This window comes from Pristiophorus japonicus, chromosome 21 (genome assembly GCF_044704955.1).
Source record: "Pristiophorus japonicus isolate sPriJap1 chromosome 21, sPriJap1.hap1, whole genome shotgun sequence".
Taxonomy (NCBI): domain Eukaryota; kingdom Metazoa; phylum Chordata; class Chondrichthyes; family Pristiophoridae; genus Pristiophorus; species Pristiophorus japonicus.
The window spans coordinates 31,097,773-31,118,607 of NC_091997.1; the positions used below are offsets into that span (position 1 = coordinate 31,097,773).

Sequence of the window (20,835 nt, forward strand, 5' to 3'; positions counted from 1 at the left end):
TATATTACGCTGGTTGTGACTTGTTATGATGGGAGTTGTGTGGTGTGTCATCATGACTCATTGTTTTTGCCAAAGTTTCTTTACAGGAAATGGGAAGACAAGACTTATTTTGTGTGATGTTATCTTCAGCATCTGACTGATCAAATTTCAGTGGAAGCTGAACAAGAGAATTAAAACCCAAAACCCACCACAATAGCTACTAATTAAAGTGAAGCAATTTTTAAATAAAATGGAAGAACTGGCTTATTGCAACAAACATCAATCAAAGTATAAAGCAGAATTGGTAAAATGTTCCATCAAACAAAACGTACTACTTCTGAAAACAAATCAGCATGATGTCATGAACCAAAGATTATCCAAAAGCCAAAAATATGCCTTACAAGGCTCCTCCCGGATCACAAGCGTTAGCCCAACTCCTGCATTCTCCGAGACAGTTGCAGTCAGGAGCGTTGCCTACAGTGACTACAGATGCAACCAGCAGAAGCAATCAGAAACTTGTAAAGTATATAAAAATCTTTCAAATTATTGCAGTACATCCTGTGTTTTAGTCAAGCCCTGCTATATTGTCAGATCAGAGTGCTATTTGGTACCTGTGCACCATACAATACTCAGTATGAACAGCCTCAAAACCAACATCGACTTTATGCCAACATTTATAAAACCCTTAAGTAAATATTATCAATTGCTCTTGCAAATCTTGCGTCTGATCTCCAAACTGGTTAAGCAAACACCTTGATAATTGCTCTTAGTGAGCCTCTAGCACTGTAATTAAGAAAATATCCTAATTCCTATACTTGGTAAACAAGATCAAGCCAGATAAGATTCAGATTTTGTTTTATTAATGGTGATTTACACTGGAATGTATAACTATTTCTCTGGGTTAGAGGGCCAGGGCTTACAGGAAGATTAGAAAACTACTACACATGTCGGTTTGGTTCTGTGGTAGCACTCCCCCTTCTAAGTCAGAAGGTTCTAGCTTCAAGCTCCATTCCAGGACTTCAGCATATATCCTAGATGGTCATTTCAATGCAGTACTGAGGGAGCACCAGACTGTTTGAGGTGCTATCTTTTAGATGAGACATTAAAGTGAGGCTCCATTTGCCTCCTCATAGAGGGCATGAGATCCTATGGCCCTATTAAATTAAGAGCAGAAAAGCATTAAAAGAAAGTTATTTCAGTGTCCTGGTCAACATTCCTCCCCCAACTAATACCACTAGATGAACTGGTTAAATATCTTTTGTTTTGTGGAAGCTTGCTTTGCACTAAAATGACTTTGCATAACAGTGACTGCACTTAAAAAGTAATTCATTGGATCACTTCGAGACATACTGAGGATGTGGAAAGTGCTATCTAAATGAAAGTGTTTTTCCCTTCCCCTCTTTTTTCCCATTTCCACTTCTTTCATTGTTTACATAATCTTCTACTTACTATACCTTTGAAGATAAATTATTTTCATTCAGAGAAGATGAATCAATTTCCTGCATCCCCCTACCTCATTTACAGTAAGAATCTGCCACTGTATTATAAATATTGCCATGTTGCTGCCTCCAACTTCTGGGAGAACTATCTGTGTGTGCCTGCGCTGGTGCTGATACCACCATAAATGGAAGGAGTGCTGAGATAGCGATCACGGCCACTCAAGAAATACTCAGCTTCCATCAGCCTCTGTGACTAAAGCTCCCCTGTACAGTAAAGCAGTTTCACGAACACACCTACGCAGAGCTTCCTTTGTCACAAGGAATTTTACCTGAGCAATTAATTGTTTCCAAGATCAGAGGGGGCTCCAATCTGTTATGCTGCATACAATTATAATTTATAATATGCACATTTAGAAAAGCTCATATGACTTTTTGTGAATGCTGTGTGTGATGGAATAGTGCCCATCTTGAAGGACATCCAGTTTCATTACATGTGTGCTGCCACTTGAACCAAAACATGCGCAACATAAATTTTGTAGAACTTGCGTCACCTAACTTGCAAAGCTTATTTCATTTCAGTGCTATTGAAACTAACCTGAAAGCAACTGGTCTTTTTATTTAAAGAAAACAAAGTCACTTACTCACACTGCAGTCCACGATAGATTGAACCTATCATGCTCCGATTTTCTAAAATTTAATTAGCCGAGCATTTTCATTTGGTCCCCCCCGTTCATCATTTCTGGCAGTTTTACCTACCTATATATGGAATTGAAGCCAAGGAGTCCTCTGATGATTTTGCAGCTGTTCGTTCCAGTTTTCCATTTTGCCGTTCCAATGACGCATTTTCAGATGTGTCGGCTGGTGACAAACTCGCAGGCAGTGGCTCCAGCAAATCTACAGCTACCATGTACGCTGGGTGCCTGAGAGGATGCGGTACTCGACGGCCAGTAGGAGGCTTTTGCCTTAAAATGACAGCCTCGTTTGTTTGTGATGTTTCCTGCTCCTTCTGTATAAACCCCAGAGGAACCTCGGTGGCACATTCGAAGATTTGGGAAGCGCCGGACTTTGTGACGGCAAATGGTCGGATGTCCTGTTGAAACACTGTACCCTTGCCAGAGTTCCTGTCGGTCTGTTTTGGGTACAAGCCACCCTGCCGGTCATGATTGGTCAGTCTTTGGTCTCGAAGAACAGGCACATCAATTCTCTGGACTTGATAGGGTGCACAATGGTCAGCCTTGGGCACACTTGTAGTCAAAGCAGAACCAAACACTGTCCTATCTGAAAGATGAGATATTTTACTTTGAGAAACACTGACAGACAGGTGACCTACATGTGCAACATCTGCTCTCTTTACAGAGTGAGCATGAACAGCATCATTCTTGCATTGCTGCTGAGGAGGAAGAGATACCCTAGAGTTACTGTTTTTATAATATGTATTCATATTGCTAGCGTTCTGTTGCAATGTGTGCTTCTGACCATGCATTGCAGGATCCCCTGATGAATATCCTGCTGGTCTATACTGTTGCCAAAAGGTTTGTTCGTGTCCACCAGACCTAGAAATCCCATCAGTTGTTGTTCCAGTCCTTGAATGTGTCCATATCAACTTATCTCCAGTTGCTGTGAAGGCATTGTGTGTTAAATTCTCCAAAGATCGGTCACATTTTCCCAAATAATCTTCTGAACGAGTCCTGTAACTCCAGGAGTCGCCCATAGGTGCAAGTAATGTGTCCTGGGAAGCACTGTGAGGCCAGTGTTTATGTAATGAAGTCTCCTCAAGTCTGTCCTGGGAGAAACTCCTGTATTTCGGGGGCATAGCAGAATAACAGCGATCCTCGGATGAACTTCGACGTGATAACTGTGCCGATCGCCAGCTGGGCGGGTTATATTGTCGTTTGGATGTTTTGGGGCTGCCAAGCCGTTCCCATGACGTCCTAATATCAGAATTAAAATAGTCATTTTCCCTAATGTCCCCAGAACTGATGTAATTCCTCTGATCCATGTTGCCCTTGGGACCCGAGTAAACGTTATGGTTTAAGACTGATGAAAAAGGAGTATTTTTAGAATGTCCCCCATATCTATCTTGCACAGCAGTGGTACCCAAACCATATTTACTGTTCGCTGGACTCTGCATAACAGAACTAACTTGGGTTGCACTTGAAGAGGATGCAACAGGCATTCCTCTCACTAGAACTGATCTCTGTTTCATCCCAAACTGCATCTCCTCCATGTGGTGCATAGGGCTTGAATGAGCTACTCCAATCTCAGCCAAAATATCTGACGATCGTGTTCTAGCCCTTCCGTCACTCCACATGCTAGTAGGTGGGCTAGTTGTGGTAATACTGTCCAGAGGCGAGGATGGGTCAGAGTAGAATCCTCTGTCAGAACCTGAACCAGAGTTGTAAATCCTATTGTCCACCTGCCTTCCCCGTGAAGACTCTGTCAGCAAAGGCTCCTTGGTCTGGGTCATAGCCGAATGTCGAGGGTAGCATATAGGAGGTGGCTCTGGTATGTGCCGGGCGCTACCAGAATATGGATCATTGCCCTTCAGATAAGCATCCTGAGAGTAGGCCTGCAAAATTGAAGAAAACACAAATTATTATGCTTGAAAAATTGCTGGTTGTGTACCTGGTAACAGGTCATCCCAGATTCTCAGCAAGTTGAAGATTTAGCAGCTAAAAGTCACTCGAGTATAGTTAGTTAGCTCACTGGAAGAAAAGTTAATTTTCAATACCTTAACAAAGGTGCATTAATAATGTTAATGGTTAAGCTACTTTGCAGAAACTTTTGAAATCCTGTATTTGTGGTAACAGTTTCATGAACTTACCATGCAGCATTAACACAGATTGAGACAGAGAACAAGATAGTCTATTGTCAGTCACTAGTGCAGGGCCATCAAATTCCTTAGCCAATTACATCGTAATAGGCTCAGATTCCACTGCAATTTTATGATTATTAAATGTAAAGCTTTCTTTTGATCAATATCTTATGATGAAATGGTCCACAATTTTACTTTTAGTTCTTCATCATCATCATCATCAGTCCCTCGTATCGAGGATGACTTGCTTCCACTCATAAGCGGTCCCTCATATCGAGGATGACTTGCTTCCACGGCAAAAAGGCATGAGTTCACAGATGTTTCGATCAGGACTTAATATTCCAGATCCCGAACTACATCCTGAAGGGTGGAAGATGCCTGTGCGTGGATTTTTTTTTAGGTGTGGTGCCGTTGCACAACAGCTACCACACGGGCTTGACAGATCTAGCTCTTGGTCCAGTGGCAAGGATTAACCAAGACGACTGGAGACCAGCTCTGCAGATTGGAGCTTTCAAAGGACTTAAAGTTCTTATAAAAGGGTACACACACACACACATTTAATAATGTGTACTTTCTCTTTAAAGATGCTGTCTGACCTGCCGTCTAATATTTGCCAATTTTTCTTTTTATTTGACTTTTACTTCTGTTAATTGAAAATTTCACCCAAAGAGACGAGAAACTACAATTACTATTAGATACACAGACACACACATATGTTACTGTAGTGATTTAAGCACTAATACATGGTGTGCGACATTGTTTAGTAACTTTGAATTAGATTTCATCAACAAAACAATTTCCACACTTAACTCTCATGCAAACTGATGGTTACAGAGGAATGAATGTCGTAACGTTTTGGAAGCTAGATATCAGAATATGTACCATTTATTGAGCTTCTACCTGATGCGTAGTGCCATATCTCCTGTTAGTGTTTCCAAAATTCCTCCCCACTCCGTCTTAACTATTGGATATGAGCAAGTATAGCAGGATCAGAACCTGCACATTTTGTTGCTTAAGAATGTGGACAGATTAAAAACCTTGCTTTAATGTGTTCATGACTTCATGGGTAAAATATTACCTGTTAAAGTACCGGTCACTGTTATTTTGCTAAATGTACAGCATTCCTGGTTAATTGGCTGGGTAATAGTTAGTAAGGAATTACATCTTCTTGTGATAAGGTTCTTCAGTTCTAGGTCAGGACACTTGGCGGGGTGTGGGGTGGGGACCTGTGGTAGCAAAGAGATGAGGTGGCAAGGATTGGTTGAGGTTAAAGGCTATCTTAGGTCATCTCACCTCACAAGTGTCTACTGTCAGCTGAGCATGGGATGGCATTGGTGCTGAAGTCAGGCAGAAGTACACAGCTTGCTCGCCTGCCCTCCCAAGTGAAGGAGGCTGCATAGAGGCAAGAACGAGGAGAAAACAATTGGAAACAATTAAAGAATTACCCTGAAAAGACTTCCAATTTTCCGAGGGTAGTTAGGATTATAAAGAAAAACAGAACATGCATGAGGTGTGAAGAAAATCGACGAAAGCCAGGAGTCCATTTTGCATTATAAGCAAAAGAGAAACCAGCTAATATTAATCTATTTGAAAATCACATTCACAAAATTTAATTTCACAATTTAAAGAGTGAAGTTATACCTCTAACAAATCAGAGAAAATGTGAATTTCTAATTGGTACACTTTCTGAATATTTTTCTTTAGCAGTGAATCCTGGTGACATCATTGAAGAACTTGGTCAAATGTGACACGGAGGATGAACAAGTGAAGCAGATCAAGAACATCGGAGGGAAAACATTTTACCTCTGGGTGCTCCTCCACATTGTTGTTTCTGTAACTTATCCAAACCATATGCCCACATAACAGCAGTCACAGCATTTCAAAGTAACAGACTGTATGTGAAGCTATTTGAGAAGCTTCGGAAGAAAGCAATAAAGCCATTTCCCTCAATAATGTCAACAAGACTTATTTTTAGATTTATTTTAGTTTTTAGATTTTAGTTTATATATATTTTTGCATATACAAACAAAACCAACAGAAATGGGCAGAAAGATAAAAAGATGTTGATCACAACACAGGTGACTTTCGCTCAAGAATATTTTCCAACAGAAATTTTGCATCCTGCAATGTTTTTCCATTTATTATCCATGTTTCAGAACAAATCAAAAACATTAAAGATACATCGAAATGCAGCAAGACATAACTCAAGCTCTGCTCACACCTATACAATGGGATTTCAAAATGACAATCATAACAAGAATATCACATTTTAAATTTAGTGAAAATTTGAGGTTTGTGTGAGGTGACAAGGTGCTGAACCATACACTGACATGTCTTGCATCCAAATTTAATGAAAATCTAAATTGTTGTTATTTGAGGACATACAGATGAGTAACCTATCAGCTTTATAATATGAAGTATATAACTGTGACAGCATAGTCAGAAATATGATGAACATATCCATTCACTCACTCCCACTGACAAATGAAAATGGCAAAGGGAAGTAAAAACACATTGTGCCATGAACATGACAAGTTTCAGATAGAGAGATCATTTTCTGTGGGAACTTATCGTTTAAACAAATATTTTTTTACATGGACAACCATATTTCATATCCAAAAAGAACGAATAGTTTGTACTGCATGTAAAAAATCTAGTGTGTTACAAAACCACCGGAGTATACCTGCAGAGCTTTTTTTGGAACCTCTGGTGGTTTGCAGTAAGGATCACACTGTCCTTGATCCTAAACATGTGATCCACTCTCATCCCTGACACATGGGACAGCTACTTTTCCACACAAAAGGGAAATATCAGAGGGCTTATTAACACATACCTATCTCCCATAATATTTTGTGGCTGCTCAAGAATAGGAGTATATAAATCTGCTTGTAATATTCCTTCATACGTTGAGCAAAGACTCCATACAAATGGAAAGGGTTAAAAGAAACCAATTATTTACTGATTAAACTGGGCCGTAATTTGCGGCCCTACGGGCGTGTAGGCATGCGCTAAAACCCAGAACTTGCGATCTGTCAAGAATTCTCTTAACAGATCGCACCCATCCCCGGGAAATGGACCTCCGCAGGCGAAGAGTTGGGCTTCTGCCCAGTGAATGCCCATGAAATTCTTACGCCTGGCAAAAGCATAAGGTCTGCTTTTACCAGCGTAAAAATTTAAAAAAACATAAAAATAAAATGTTCTCAATCATTTATATATTAAAAACCCTGTGCAATAAGGCAAGTTTATTGTAGCCCCGTTAATACATGCAAATCTATTTTCCAAAAAGTTAACGTTTTGTTTTAAATATTTAATTCAATGCCACTTTAATTAATTTTAAATATGGAATTTTTTTTTAAATTAATGGTAAATGTATTTTTTAATGTGATCCCCATTCATGCTTATGGGGATTCTGTACATAAAAAATCCCCCATAAACATGAATGGGGATTCCCTTCTTTGATTGGTTAGGCCGGCCCATGTGATCCCAGGGGTGCTTGCGAACCGCCTGCAGCCCTGGGATACTTGGGCCTCTACATAGGCCTACGCGGAGGGGCCCAGGACCGTAAGTCTCCATAGATCCCGAGGCAGAAGGCCAGTGTGTAGATTTTTTACTGGTCAGAGGCATCTGTCCGCAGGAAGCTTCCGACCACAAATTCAGCCCCATTATGTGGCGTGACGAGATATAGAAAATATGCACTAAGCAAAACAAAATATTTTCCCCTCATGACCCTTTTGGGTTATATTTCAAAAGAAAAACGATTTCATCAGAGATCTGTAATGATATTTATAAGACTATACTGGAACAATTTGTTTTCAACAGAGAGTTAATCAGAAGTAGTACTAACTCAATCATATACAAAAACCTTATTTTATAAATGGCGTATAGGATTTGTATACCTTATATAAAGTTGTAAAGTAGGGTTTCTTGCAGTACAGGCATGTAATCTGAAATTCATCTGAGATATACGTATTACGATTCTTAGTAAAGTCATAGTTTTTAAAAACTCCTTTCATTAGGGTTTCCTCCCATACACCACTCTCCTGTTAGATGGTAATCTCCTCCCTGGGGCTCTGCCAAAGCCCTTCCTAAACTGTCTGTTAAGAAGTACATGAGAACAGCAAACACAGGTGGGCCTTCCGATTTCCCCCCCACCCCATGAGGGAGATTCTCTGTAATCTGCTCGATGTCTCTCCCAACACCACAGGTAGACTGAAAACTTGCTGTATAACCAATGGGGTGCACTACACCCGTGGACTGTCCATTGTATGCCACCAGAGTGCTGCATCAATCAACAAATTATTTTATCGTTTTTAAAAAGGAAGAGTCTTCATTGGAATAGACCACAATCTCACATGACCTTTCTAACATATATTAAAACTATTCTGGAACTAACCTGCATTGCTACTTTGATTAATAATAAAAACTGATTTTAGCCATTTATATGAAGCGTTTTCTGAATAGAAGAGAAAGGGTCACAAAACAATACCACAGGATTTTACATTACCTTCCTTCATTTCAAGTTGAAATTTCCAGTGAAAAAACTCTCCTTACTGAACCAGCTCTTACAAAATCCCACTGCTACTTCTGATTCACAAATTGGTACGCAGAGAAGTAAATTACCACGTTCTTAGCTTGTCATTGTGCAAATGCAAATCCTCCTGGACTGTGAACAGACCAACAGCAGTTTTCCTTAATGATCCCTCTATCACAGCCTTCCTGTGACATTTCAAAGTGACGTCAGAGCTGGGTAATTTTCCTGCACCCATATACGCACTTCATTGGCAGTTCACCTTGACTCTTAAGACCACAGGAATGTAACTACACCCTTGATGTCGGTTTAGCCAGGAAAGTACACACATTCATTTGGAAAGAGTAGCTGGAGACTTGTAAAACTGCAGTAATAATACAAAAGCCAACATGAAATTTTTGCACAGTACAGGGAGTGTTTCCATCCAATCTTTCCCTTCCACCACTAAATACCTTTACGTGACCTATCATTTCCGAGAATGTGACAGCATATTTCCCTTAAAAACATATTAAAATATACAAATCTATTTATATATTTTGAAATGCTCTCACTTCTAAAAATATTGAACATGATTTCCCTCCGACTATTTTCTCGGTGATCACAATTTTTTCTCAGGGTGGAAATATTTGTTACGTCATCATCATAGGCAGTCCCTCGGAATCGAGGAAGACTTGCTTCCACTCCTGAAGTGAGTTCTTTGGTGACTGAACAGTCCAATACGAAAGTCACAGACTGTCACAGGTGGGACAGACAGTCGTTGAGGGAAGAGGTGGGTGGGACTGGTTTGCTGCATGCTCTTTCCGCTGCCTGCGCTTGATTTCTGCATGCTCTCGGCGTTGAGACTCGAGGTGCTCAGCGTCCTCCCGGATGCACTTCCTCCACTCAGGGTAGTCTTTGGCCAGGGACTCCCAGGTGTCGGTGGGATGTCGCATTTTATCAGGGAGGTTTTGAGGGTGTCCTTGTAACGTTTCCGCTGCCCACCTTTGGCTTGTTTGCTGCGAAGGAGCTCAGAGTAGAGCGCTTGCTTTGGGAGTCTCATGTCTAGCATGCGAACTATGTGGCCTGCCCAGTGAAGCTGCTCGAGTGTGGTCAGTGCTTCAATGCTGGGGATGTTGGCCTGGACGAGGTCGCTGATGTTGGTGCGTCTGTCCTCCCAAGGGATTTGTAGGATCTTGCGGAGGCATCGTTGGTGATATTTCTCCAACGACTTAAGGTGTCTATTGTACATGGTCCATGTCTCTGAGCCATACAGGAGGGCGGGTATTACTACAGCCCTGTAGACCATGAGCTTGGTGGCAGTTTTGAGGGCCTGGTCTTCAACACTCTTTTCCTCTGGCGGCCGAAGGCTGCACTGGCGCACTGGAGGTGGTTTTGGATCTCGTCGTCGATGCCTGCTCTTGTTGATAGGAAGCTCCCGAGATATGGAAAGTGGTCCACGGTGTCCAGGGCCACGCCGTGGATCTTGATGACTGGGTGGCAGTGCTGTGCAGCGAGGACAGGCTGGTGGAGGACCTTTGTCTTACGGATGTTTAGTGTAAGGCCCATGCTTTCATACGCCTCAGTAAATACATCGACTACATCCTGGAGTTTAGCCTCTGTATGTGCAGGCATCGTCCGCATACTGTAGCTCGATGAGAGAGGTTGGGGTGGTCTTGGACCTGGCCCGGAGACAGTGCAGGTTGGACAGGTTCCCACTGGTTCTGTATTTAGTTCCACTCCAGCAGAGAGCTTGTTGACTGAGGTGGCGAGAAAGATTGAGAAGAGGGTTGGGGCGATGACGCAGCCCTGTTTGACCCTGGTCCGCATGTGGATTGGGTCTGTGATGGATCCGTTGGTAAGGATTACGGCCTGCATGTCGTCGTGGAGCAGGCGGAGAATGGTGACGAACTTTTGGGGGCATCCGAAACGAAGGAGGACGCTCCATAGACCCTCGCAGTTGACAATGTCAAAGACCTTTGTAAGGTCGAAGAAGGGTATGTTTAAGGGCTGGCGCTGTTCCCTGCATTTTTCCTGTAGCTGTCGCGCTGCAAAAATCATGTCCGTTGTGCCTGGTAGGGGGCGAAATCCGCACTTTAACTCTGAGAGGAGTTCCTTGGCCACGGGAAGAAGACGGTTGAAGAGAACTCTAGCGACGACTTTCCCTGTGGCTGATAGCAGAGAGATTCCTCTGTAGTTGCCGCAGTCTTTGTTAAGTACTGCACACCCTCCAGGAGTCTCTGTAGTACTTAACATTGTACCTCACAACATATTAAAGGCTTCCAATTTTATAATCATTAGATAAAGCAGAGATTAAAATAAGATCACAAGATGGCCAGCTATGAAATAAATCAATGGATATTAATCTTTATGGCACCAATATGTCTAGGGAACTTTGCAGCCTTTGAGCCCATTAGTTATTAAAAAAGTGACAAGGCAGAAGACTGAAGTACAGATTGAACCTGTCTTATCCTCGGGACCTGGCCTGTGCCAGATAAGAGAATTTGCCTGATGACGGGAGGTCAGTATTTCGAGCCCAGCTTTGGTTGGCCCGGAGGAGAGGAGGAGCTGCAGCAAGAGGCTGATAAACTTCTACAGCTCCTTTGCGCAGCCCGACTACTTCCGCCCACAACGTCCATGGCACAGCTGGACTGCACCTGGGTGGTGGACATGCAGAACAGCTGGCACATCGCGCTGCAGCTCAGCCGACAGCTGGGCTACAGCAACAGGGTGAGTGTGTACGATGGGGCGACCCAGGAGCGCGGCAGGCTGCTGCAGACCCTCTCCTTCCGCAACAACCGACGCCCCGTCACCCTCGAGTCCTCCCGGGGTCAAATCGCCGTCTCCTACCACACCGAGCCCGGCAGCACAGCTCTCATCCCTGGAATCAATCTAGTGAACCTTCGTTGCACCTCCTCTTAAGGTAAGTACATTCTTCCTTAGGTAAGGAGATCAAAACTGTGCACAGTACTTCAGGTGTGTTCTCACCAAAGCCCTATATAATTGCAGCAAGACTTACTTATTTTTATACTTCAACCCCCTTGCAATAAAGGTTAACATACAATTTGCCTTCCTAATTGCTTGTTGTACCTCCATTTTAACTTCCTGTGATTCGTGTACAAGAACACCCAAATACCTCTGAATACCAACATTTACTAGTTTTTCACCTTTTAAATAGTATTCTGCTTTTCTATTCTTCCTACCAAAGTGGATAATTTCACACCTCCCCACATTATACTCTATCAGCCACCTTCCTACCCAATCACTTAACTGGTCTATATCCCTTTGCAGCCTCTTTGCATCCTCCTCACAGCTCACTTTCCCACCTAGCTTTGTCCCATCAGCAAACTTGGTTATATTACACACGGTCCCTTCATCTAACTCATTGATATAGATTGTAAAGAGCTAAGACCAAAGCAATGATCCTCGTGGCACTCCACTAGTTACAACCTGCCAACCCAAAAATGAATTGTTTATTCCTACTCTGTTTTCTGTCCGTTAACCAATACTCAATCCATGCTAATATATTACCCCCAATCCTATGAAGCCTCATCTTATGTAACACTCTCGTGTCTCACCTTGTTGAATGCCTTCTGAAAATCCAAATATACTACATCCACTAGTTCCCTCTTATCTACCCTGTCAGTTACGAATAGAATCATAGAATGGTTATAGCACAGGAGACCATTCGGCCTGTCAAGTCTTTGCCAGCTCTCTACGAGAGCATTTCAGCTAGTCCCACTCCCCCGCCCTTTCCCCGTAAATTCCAATAGATTTGTCAAACATGATCCTGAATAACAATCCTGAATAAAAACAGTTCCATTTGCCTTCAATATTCTCTCTTCCTTCCCTTTTGGTTATTTTAACTTTTGCATGATTTATCTATATTTCCTTTAGTCTTTATTTGTGGAGTGTCCACAAGTCTGTGCTCACCAAGATGAAAAAGCTGCACTAATCAGAACTATTATTTTCAATAATGTAAACAGAAAATGTTGAAAATACTCAACAGGTCAGGCAGCATCTGTGGAGAGAGAAACAGAATTAATGTTTCAGGTTGATGATCTTTTTAGTCACCAACTCTGAAGTTAACTCTGTTTCTCTCTCCGTAGATGCTGCCTGACCTGCTGAGTATTTCCAGTATTTTCTGTTTATATTTCAGATTTTCAGCATCTGCAGTATTTTCAAACCTTATTATGGGAACATTCATAGAGTACAATATTAGTACTTCTTCAAAAAAATTCCACAAGAATTTGGTCATTTATTCCAGCATCTAGGAACATAAGAACAGGAGTAGGCTATTTAGTCCCTCAAGCCTGTTCCATGGCTGATCTGTGAGCTAACTGCCTTTGGCCCATATCCCTTAATACCTTTGGTTAACAAAAAGCTATCAATCTCAGATTTACAATTGACCTAGGAATAATTGCCATTTGTGGAAGGGAGTTTCAAACTAATTCGATGTAATTCTATGCAACTTCTACCACCTTTTGTGTGTAGAAATGTTTCCTAATTTCACTCCTGAAAGTCCTGGCTCTAAAGTTTAGACTATCCTCCCAGTCCTAAACTTCCCAACCAGCGGACTAGTTTCTCTCCATCAAACCTGTCAATTCCTCTTAATATCTTGAAAACTTCAATTAAATCACCCCTTAACCATTTAAATTCTAGGGAATACAACCCTAGTTTGTGTAAGCTCTCCTAGAAATTTAACCCTTGAAGTCCAGGTATTATTCTTGTAATCTACACTGCACTCCCTGCAAGGTCAATATATCCTTCCTAAGGTGTGGTGCCCAGAACTGCTCACTGTACTCCTGGTGTAGTCTAACTTGAGCTTTGTACAGTGGTAGCATACTTCCACCCCCTTGCATTCTAGTCCTCTATAAAGGCCAGCAATCTATTAGTCTTTTTTAAAATTATTTTCTGTACCTGTCAATGACATTTTAATGATATATGTACATGGACCCCCAAGTCTCTTTGGACCTCCACTGTTTCCAGCTTTTCACCATTTAGAAAGTACTCTGATCTATCCTTTTTCGGTCCAAAGTGGTTGACCTCACTAAGGAATATGCTGCTCTTCTGCATTTTTCTCCAGATCTAAAATATAACCCTTGCACTATTCTCATCAGGAACCATTCACCAGCACCTGATTTTGAATTTGGGCACAGTTTAGGAAAGAAGAGGACAAATCAACAAACTCTACTGCGCACTCACAGGAAGTAATGCCAAGAAAGGCCTTAGACTTTCGCACATGAATACAGGGCTGATATATAGTGACAGTAGTGCAAGGTTCAATATACCAGATGCTGCTCAAAATCAAGCCAGATAGAGACACTTTGTAAACTGCAGTTCTGTAACTCACTGGTATCAAAATTAAATAATTCTAAACTTTTTCAAAAAAACACTTTACTGATGTTACATGAAAGAAAGAAAAGAACGTAAGTCTTGGATTTATATAGCGCCTTTAACGACCATCGGATGTCTCAAAACAGCCAATCAAGTATTTTTTTGAAGTGTAGTCACTGTTGTAATGTAGGAAATGCGGCAGCCAATTTGTGCACAGCAAGCTCCCACAAACAGCAACGTAATAATGACCAGATAATCTGTTTTTTTGTTATGTTTATTGAGGGATAAATATTGGCCAGGACACTGGGGATAACTCCCATGCTCTTCTTCGAAATAGTGTCATGAGATCTTTTATATCCACCTGAGAGCACACGGGGCCTCGGTTTAACGTCTCATCTGAAAGACGGCACCTCCGACAGTGCAGTGCTCCCTCAGTAGTGAGATGCAACTGTTGAAAAGGTTACTGACGAAGAAGGCACGTATATTACCATTCAACAACTGTGTAAAATTAAGTTAGGAAGTTTAATTTATAACTTATCAAAGCACAGTGGCGGTAAAAGGCCTCCTGTAAAATCAGTGAATGACTGAATAATTAAAAATATATGTATTGCAGTCAGAGGCAGATGCTGCTAAACTACATAAGTACATTAGCACTGTCAAGGCTCAGTGCCTCCTCCAGCACAACTGACAAGTTCAGAAATGCTCAAATACGTCAAAACTAAAGAAAAGTTAAAATAAATGAACTTAACGTGAACCAAGGGTAGCTCAAATAGACAGTCTGGCGATGGGTGACTAACAGTGTGCCATGGGAAAGTAGGATGTTTGATTCGTCATACATCAGGTTATAGATCTCAGCTGCTTTGTTGTGATCCAAAGCAGAAGAGAGAATAAACTGGAAGATAAATCACTGCAAGTTATTTCTGGATACTTCCATTTTCTCAGCATGTCAGCAGTGAGGATTTGATACTGCTAGTGAAAAGGTTTACAATTTCTCTAGAAAGAGCGACTAGAGGAACTCTTTCCAAATGAATTTACCACATCACTAGACATTGCAGCATGAGAAACCATCCCCAGTGGTATTACGCCTTATATTTAAAAGGTAGCCAAGCAAAACTGACACACAGAGAAAGTTAAACAAAAACAAAAATGAGGATTGAAAAGAATAGAAGGAAAGCTGGGTAGCTCATAAAAGACTAATCAACTAAGAATGAAACTCAAGTTTAAAAAAAAATGTTTCTCAGTTCTGCAATTGTGATTCAATTGTCAAGCAAGCAAAAGGAAATGGTCTTGAAGGATTGGCGTATTGTGATAGAAAAATAAATTAATTCTCAAATTCAAGCAGGTACCTGGAGAGGTTTTTACTCTACTTTGTCCACCCTGTCCAATTTCTTGCTTTCAGAAAGCAACCAGAAAATAGCCCTCGGAACTTGTAGCCCAGTATCATTAGACACTAAAGCCGAGACTGCTGAAATTGTGTTTTTTTTAATTTGTTCTCAGGATGTGACCAATGCTGGCAGACACAAAGTGTTGCTACTGCATTAACACTGGAGATGTCATTCTATAAGGGCCAACAAGCAGAAAGTTTACCACTATAGGCATTTATCGCCACCAGAAATTAACCATAGTTTAAATAACTTTTTGTTGCCAGCCGTATTCATAACCCTACTTTTGGAACAGGGAAGTAAGAAAATGGGGCTAGTGGTGATGTGTCGGTAAGATGCAAAAACAATTAAATGGGGAACAGTAGTCCGTGGAATGGTCACATAATCTGAAATGTTAGTTAAAAAGAAATTCAACTATGCCTTTCGGTCTCATCCAAATATTTCTAACCTATCATTGGTTTTCATCTTAGAATTTATTACCACAAATACCAACAGTATTCTGGCCATGAACCTGACCCTGCAGATCAAGACCTCTGCCTTATTTCCAAGAAGTCGAACTCACAAAACTTAATTGACTGAATGCACAGGAATACGACAAAAATAAAGCTTTGTAACTTACCACCTGTAAAATGTCTTCATCTTTGGGCATAACTGAAAGTTCCAATACATCCTCACTAAATAGAGAGAAGACAAAAAAAGACATGTTTCACAAAACCTACATCACTAGCATAAACTTCATTGACATATTTTTTCCTCGATTTTAGTCTATGGAACTATGTTATAAAAATTATACTGATGAGGCATATGACTCCTAAAAAAGGAAAACACACCAAACAATAAAATAAATGCTTGGCTGCCAGCCATGGTATTCTAGCAAAAACAATTGTCGCTGTACCAATTAGCTACCCAAAAGGAACTGGGGATAGGATTGAGCATACACTAACCTTACACCAACAAATTTATCAAACACAATTTCTCTTTCATAAATTCCTGTTGACTCTGCCCAATCACATTATGATTTTCTAAGTGCCCTGTTACCACATCCTTAATAATAGATTCTAGCATTTTCCCTACTACTGATGTCAAGCTAACTCGTCTTATAGTTCCCTGTTTTCTCTCTACCTCCTTTGAGACTGAGATAATCAAACATTCCACAAGCTACAATGGAAATTATCATGGGAAATAATGAAATGGCAGAGACAGTAAATAAATACACTGTATCTGTCTTCATGAAAGACACAAAAAACATTCCGGAAATAGTGGGGAAGCAAGGGTATAGCGAGAATCAGGAACGTAAAGAAATTAGTATTATTAAAGAAATAGTACTGCAGAAATCAATGGGACTAAAAGCCATCAAATTCCCTGGATCTAGCCTACAACCTACGGTGGCTACAGATATAGTAGATCCATTGGTTTTGATCTTCCAGAATTCCCTAGATTCGAGAACTGTCCCCGCGGAATGAAAGGTAGCTAATGTAACCACACTATCCAAGAACCGAGGAAGGAAGGAGGGAAAGAAAACTAACCCAGCATTCATCCTTGTTACAGTCTGCCAACATGCAGGTAGAACAACTAATTAGGAAAGCAAACGGTATGTTAGCCTTTATTATAAAAGGATCGAAGTGTAAGAGTAAAGAAGTCTTACTGCAACTATATAGGGCCTTGGTGCAACCACACCTGGAGTACATTGTACAGTTTGGGTCTTTTTACCTAAGGACGGATATACTCGCCTTAGAGGGAGTGCAACAATGGTTCACTAGATTGATTCCTGGGATGGGGGGGGGGGGGGGGGGGGGAGATTGTCCTATGAGCAGAGATTGAGCAGATTGCCCTAGAATTTAGAAGAATAAGAGGTGATCTCATTAAAACATATAAAATTCTTAAAGGGCTTGACAGAGTAGATGCTGGGAAGATGTTTCCTCTGGCTGGGGAGTCTAGAACTAGGGGGGTCACAGTCTCAGAATAAGGGGTCAGCCATTTAAGACTGAGATGAGGAGAAATTTCATCACTCAAAGGGTTGTAAATCTTTGGAATTCTCTACCCCAGAGGACTATGGATGCTCAGTCATTGCGTATATTCAAGACAGAGATCAATAGATTTTTGGATACTAAAGGAATCAAGGGATATGGAGATAGTGCGGGAGGGTGGAGTTCAGGTAGAAGATCAGCCATGATCTTACTGAATGATGAAGCAGTCTCGAAGGGCCGAATGGCCTACTCCTATTGTGATAGTGATCATTAATGTGGAAAAAAATCAATAGGTTGCCTTTTTAATGTGTTAACTTACCTGTTTTGAATTAGGGATATTACTTGAGAATATGTTTTGCCAATTATACTCTCTGCATTCACCTTCACAATACGATCCCCTGCAAAAAAAAAGAATTGTTTTCAAATCTGTGAAGTTTAAAATGCGGCTCCGAAGATACAACTTATTTGTTTGGTTGAAGCAACAATATTTACAAATTGGGAGTTCATGGCAGTAACAGTATGATGTTGCGTCCATGAAAGTGCATTAACTATTATAAAGGCTCCTTTATTTGTATGTCTACAATTGAAACTTAACTCATTCTCTACAATACAGGGTGTAGTTACATCCTCTTCAAATCCACATTGTGCAGCTACATCACCACTATCTGACATCCTTAAAAGTTACGCAATTAAATATACTAAGTGCACTTGTACTTTATTTCCATAGGCAGTTGAACCATGAATTTCAAATAGATAATTTCTCACAACAGACAGCGCCTCCACAGTGACTGATCCTCCTCTCACCCTTCATTTTTACTCCTCTCTCTGAAAAAGCAGAGCTTGTTATGAGATGATTGGTAAGCCCAGTGTTTGAAGCACACACAAGGAGCTGTGTATTCTCTCTTCTTTTTTATGAATCTTATTTTGTTGCAGGTACGGTTCAGCCACAGCACCGACCACTGCATGGCTCAGTGGACACAGGTGACCTGCTCCTTGGCCTTTTGCAGATACTTTTCAGCTAACCATTAGAAGTTATGACCATAATCCGGACTGAGTCACCTTCCAATTTTCCTCTCTCTCCTAGCTTAGCCTCTGCTTGGGAAAAGAAAAGGACAGTGCCTTTCAAGACCTCAGGACGTCCCGACGCACTTTACAGCCACTCAAGCGTTTTTGAAGTGTAGTCACAGTCATAATGTAGGAAATGTAACAACCAATTTACGCATAGCAAGTTCCCACAAACAGCAATTAAATAAATGACCAGATTGTCTGTTTTAAATGTTGGTTGATGGTTAAATGCTGGCCAAAACGCTGGGGAGAACTCTTCTGTACTTCTTTGAATAGTGCTGTGGGATTTTTTATGCCCACCTGATAAGGCAGACTAGGCCCTTTGTTTAACATCTCATCCAAAAGACGGTACCCCCGGTAGTGCAACACTCTCTCAGTGCTGCACTGAAGTGTTAGTCTAGATTATGTACTCAAGTCTCTGGACCTACAACCTTCTAATTCAGAGGCAAGAGCTCTACCACTGAGACAAGGCTGACACCAGAGACTCCTCGGATGGCGTCTCCAACAACTTGCAGTGCGAAACATTCCATTGAAGGATCATCAAACTGTACTAAAGTGCATAAGCTGCTTCTCTTCCACAGATGATGATGACTGGAACCACAGAAAATTAGAAACCTGGCATTACATTTTTATTGGCAATATACACACAAACTATCTTCAACCTGAACCACAGCAACAACTAGAAATAGCAGTGTGCACAGTGCATGAAACAGACACATTACAGCTGTCAAGGAAACTTAAATGTGCCAACTCAAAAAAAAGCAGAGCAACTTTGAGACACTAGAACCACTGAAATGCTTATATACAGAATAATGACAGGTAGTTTACATTTATCATCCACTTATCAAGATGACATCTAAAACCTGAGATAGACTAAACAATAATCTATCTTTGATATTATATTGTTGCACAAGCCTGTAACAGGAACTGAATCACAAATTCTATTGTTCACGAGCAGGCCACTGGAACAATTCCAAAATGGACTTGGACACAGTGGTTTCATGCGAGTATAACTGGATCTATGCTATTAGTCCAGCAAAGAGACCCAATGCTAAATCACTGATGTTTCAATATATCAAAAAGCAAACTAATTTATTTGTCCATCTTAAACAATATTGAAGTTCAGTCAAATCCACAGATAAGAAACTTAGCAAAATGAATAAATGAAGCAAGTCTTTTACTTTCTCCCAATACATTTCATCATCATTCTGGTTTGCATTAAATACATTAAAACTTGATCACAACATGTCCTTTGGGAATTAGCCAAAAAGCCTATTACGAAGGTAGCATTGAGTCAAAGTCTAGACTTCAACAGAGCAATATTAAAACCGGTCTTGTTGGATCCAATCCATTATCAGAAAGTGCATGCAACCACAATTTGATTGCAGTAATTACAATATATGTTAAAACAACTTCCACTGAATCCCACACTGTGCAGATTGTCTATGGACAGTAGATTGGGTTCAATTTCCCATCAAGTCTGCTTCAAAGATAAGTAGAAGCCCTAATTTTATTAATTTAATAAACAATGCTCACATTGTTTATCGAGATCTGTGCAAAGTACAGGAGTACAGCAGCATAGCAGTTATGTTACGTCCGGATTGAATTCAAACAGGGCTGCGTCATCGCCCCAACCCTCTTCTCAATCTTCCTCACTGCCATGCAGAGTCAACAAGCTGCCCGCTGGAGTGGAACTAAACTACAGAACCAGTGGGAACCTGTTCAACCTTCGCCATCTCCAGGCCAGGTCCAAGACCATCGTAGCTTCTGTCGTTGAGCTACAGTATGCGGACGTCGCCTGCGTCTGTGCACACAGAGGCTGAACTCCAGGACATAATCGACATATTTACTGAGGCGTACGAAAGCATGGGTCTTATGCTAAACATCCGTAAGACAAAGGCTCCACCAGCCTGTCCTCACCACACAGCACTGCCCCCAGTCATCAAGATCCACGGCGCGGCCCTGGACAAAATAGACCATTTCCTATACCTCGGGAGCCTCTAATCAACAAGAGCAGACAATGACGACGAGATTCAACACCGCCTCCAGTGCAGCCTTCGGCCGCCTGAGGAAAAGAGTGTTTGAAGATCAGGCCCTCAAAATTGCCACCAAGCTCATGGTCTACAGGGCTGTAATAATACCCACTCTCCTGTAAGCCTCAGAGATATGGATCATGTACAGTAGACACTTCAAGTCGCTGGAGAAACATAGAAACATAGAAAATAGGTGCAGGAGTAGGTCATTCGGCCCTTCGAGCCTGCACCGCCATTCAATAAGATCATGGCTGATCATTCCCTCAGTACCCCTTTCCTGCTTTCTCTCCATACCCCTTGATCCCCTTAGCTGT

The 20,835-nt window shown here is 41.3% G+C and overlaps 1 protein-coding gene across 6 annotated transcripts in view; it reads right to left on the bottom strand.

The window, feature by feature from the left end:
• arhgap23a (Rho GTPase activating protein 23a) overlaps nt 1-20,835 on the bottom strand; it is a 482,417-nt gene that overhangs the window by 87,670 nt on the left and 373,912 nt on the right. For 4 of the 6 annotated variants that reach the window (XM_070864540.1, XM_070864539.1, XM_070864538.1 and 1 more), the window contains 4 exons: nt 17,743-17,821; nt 16,076-16,130; nt 5,527-5,625; nt 2,175-3,987 (listed from right to left, as the gene is read on the bottom strand). In XM_070864540.1, coding sequence (XP_070720641.1) covers nt 2,175-3,987; nt 5,527-5,625; nt 16,076-16,130; nt 17,743-17,821 — 2,046 coding nt within the window. Of the gene's footprint in view, nt 1-2,174; nt 3,988-5,526; nt 5,626-8,737; nt 8,821-16,075; nt 16,131-17,742; nt 17,822-20,835 lie in introns of those variants that run through there. The other 2 variants (XM_070864541.1, XM_070864543.1) reach the window with 2 other exon arrangements.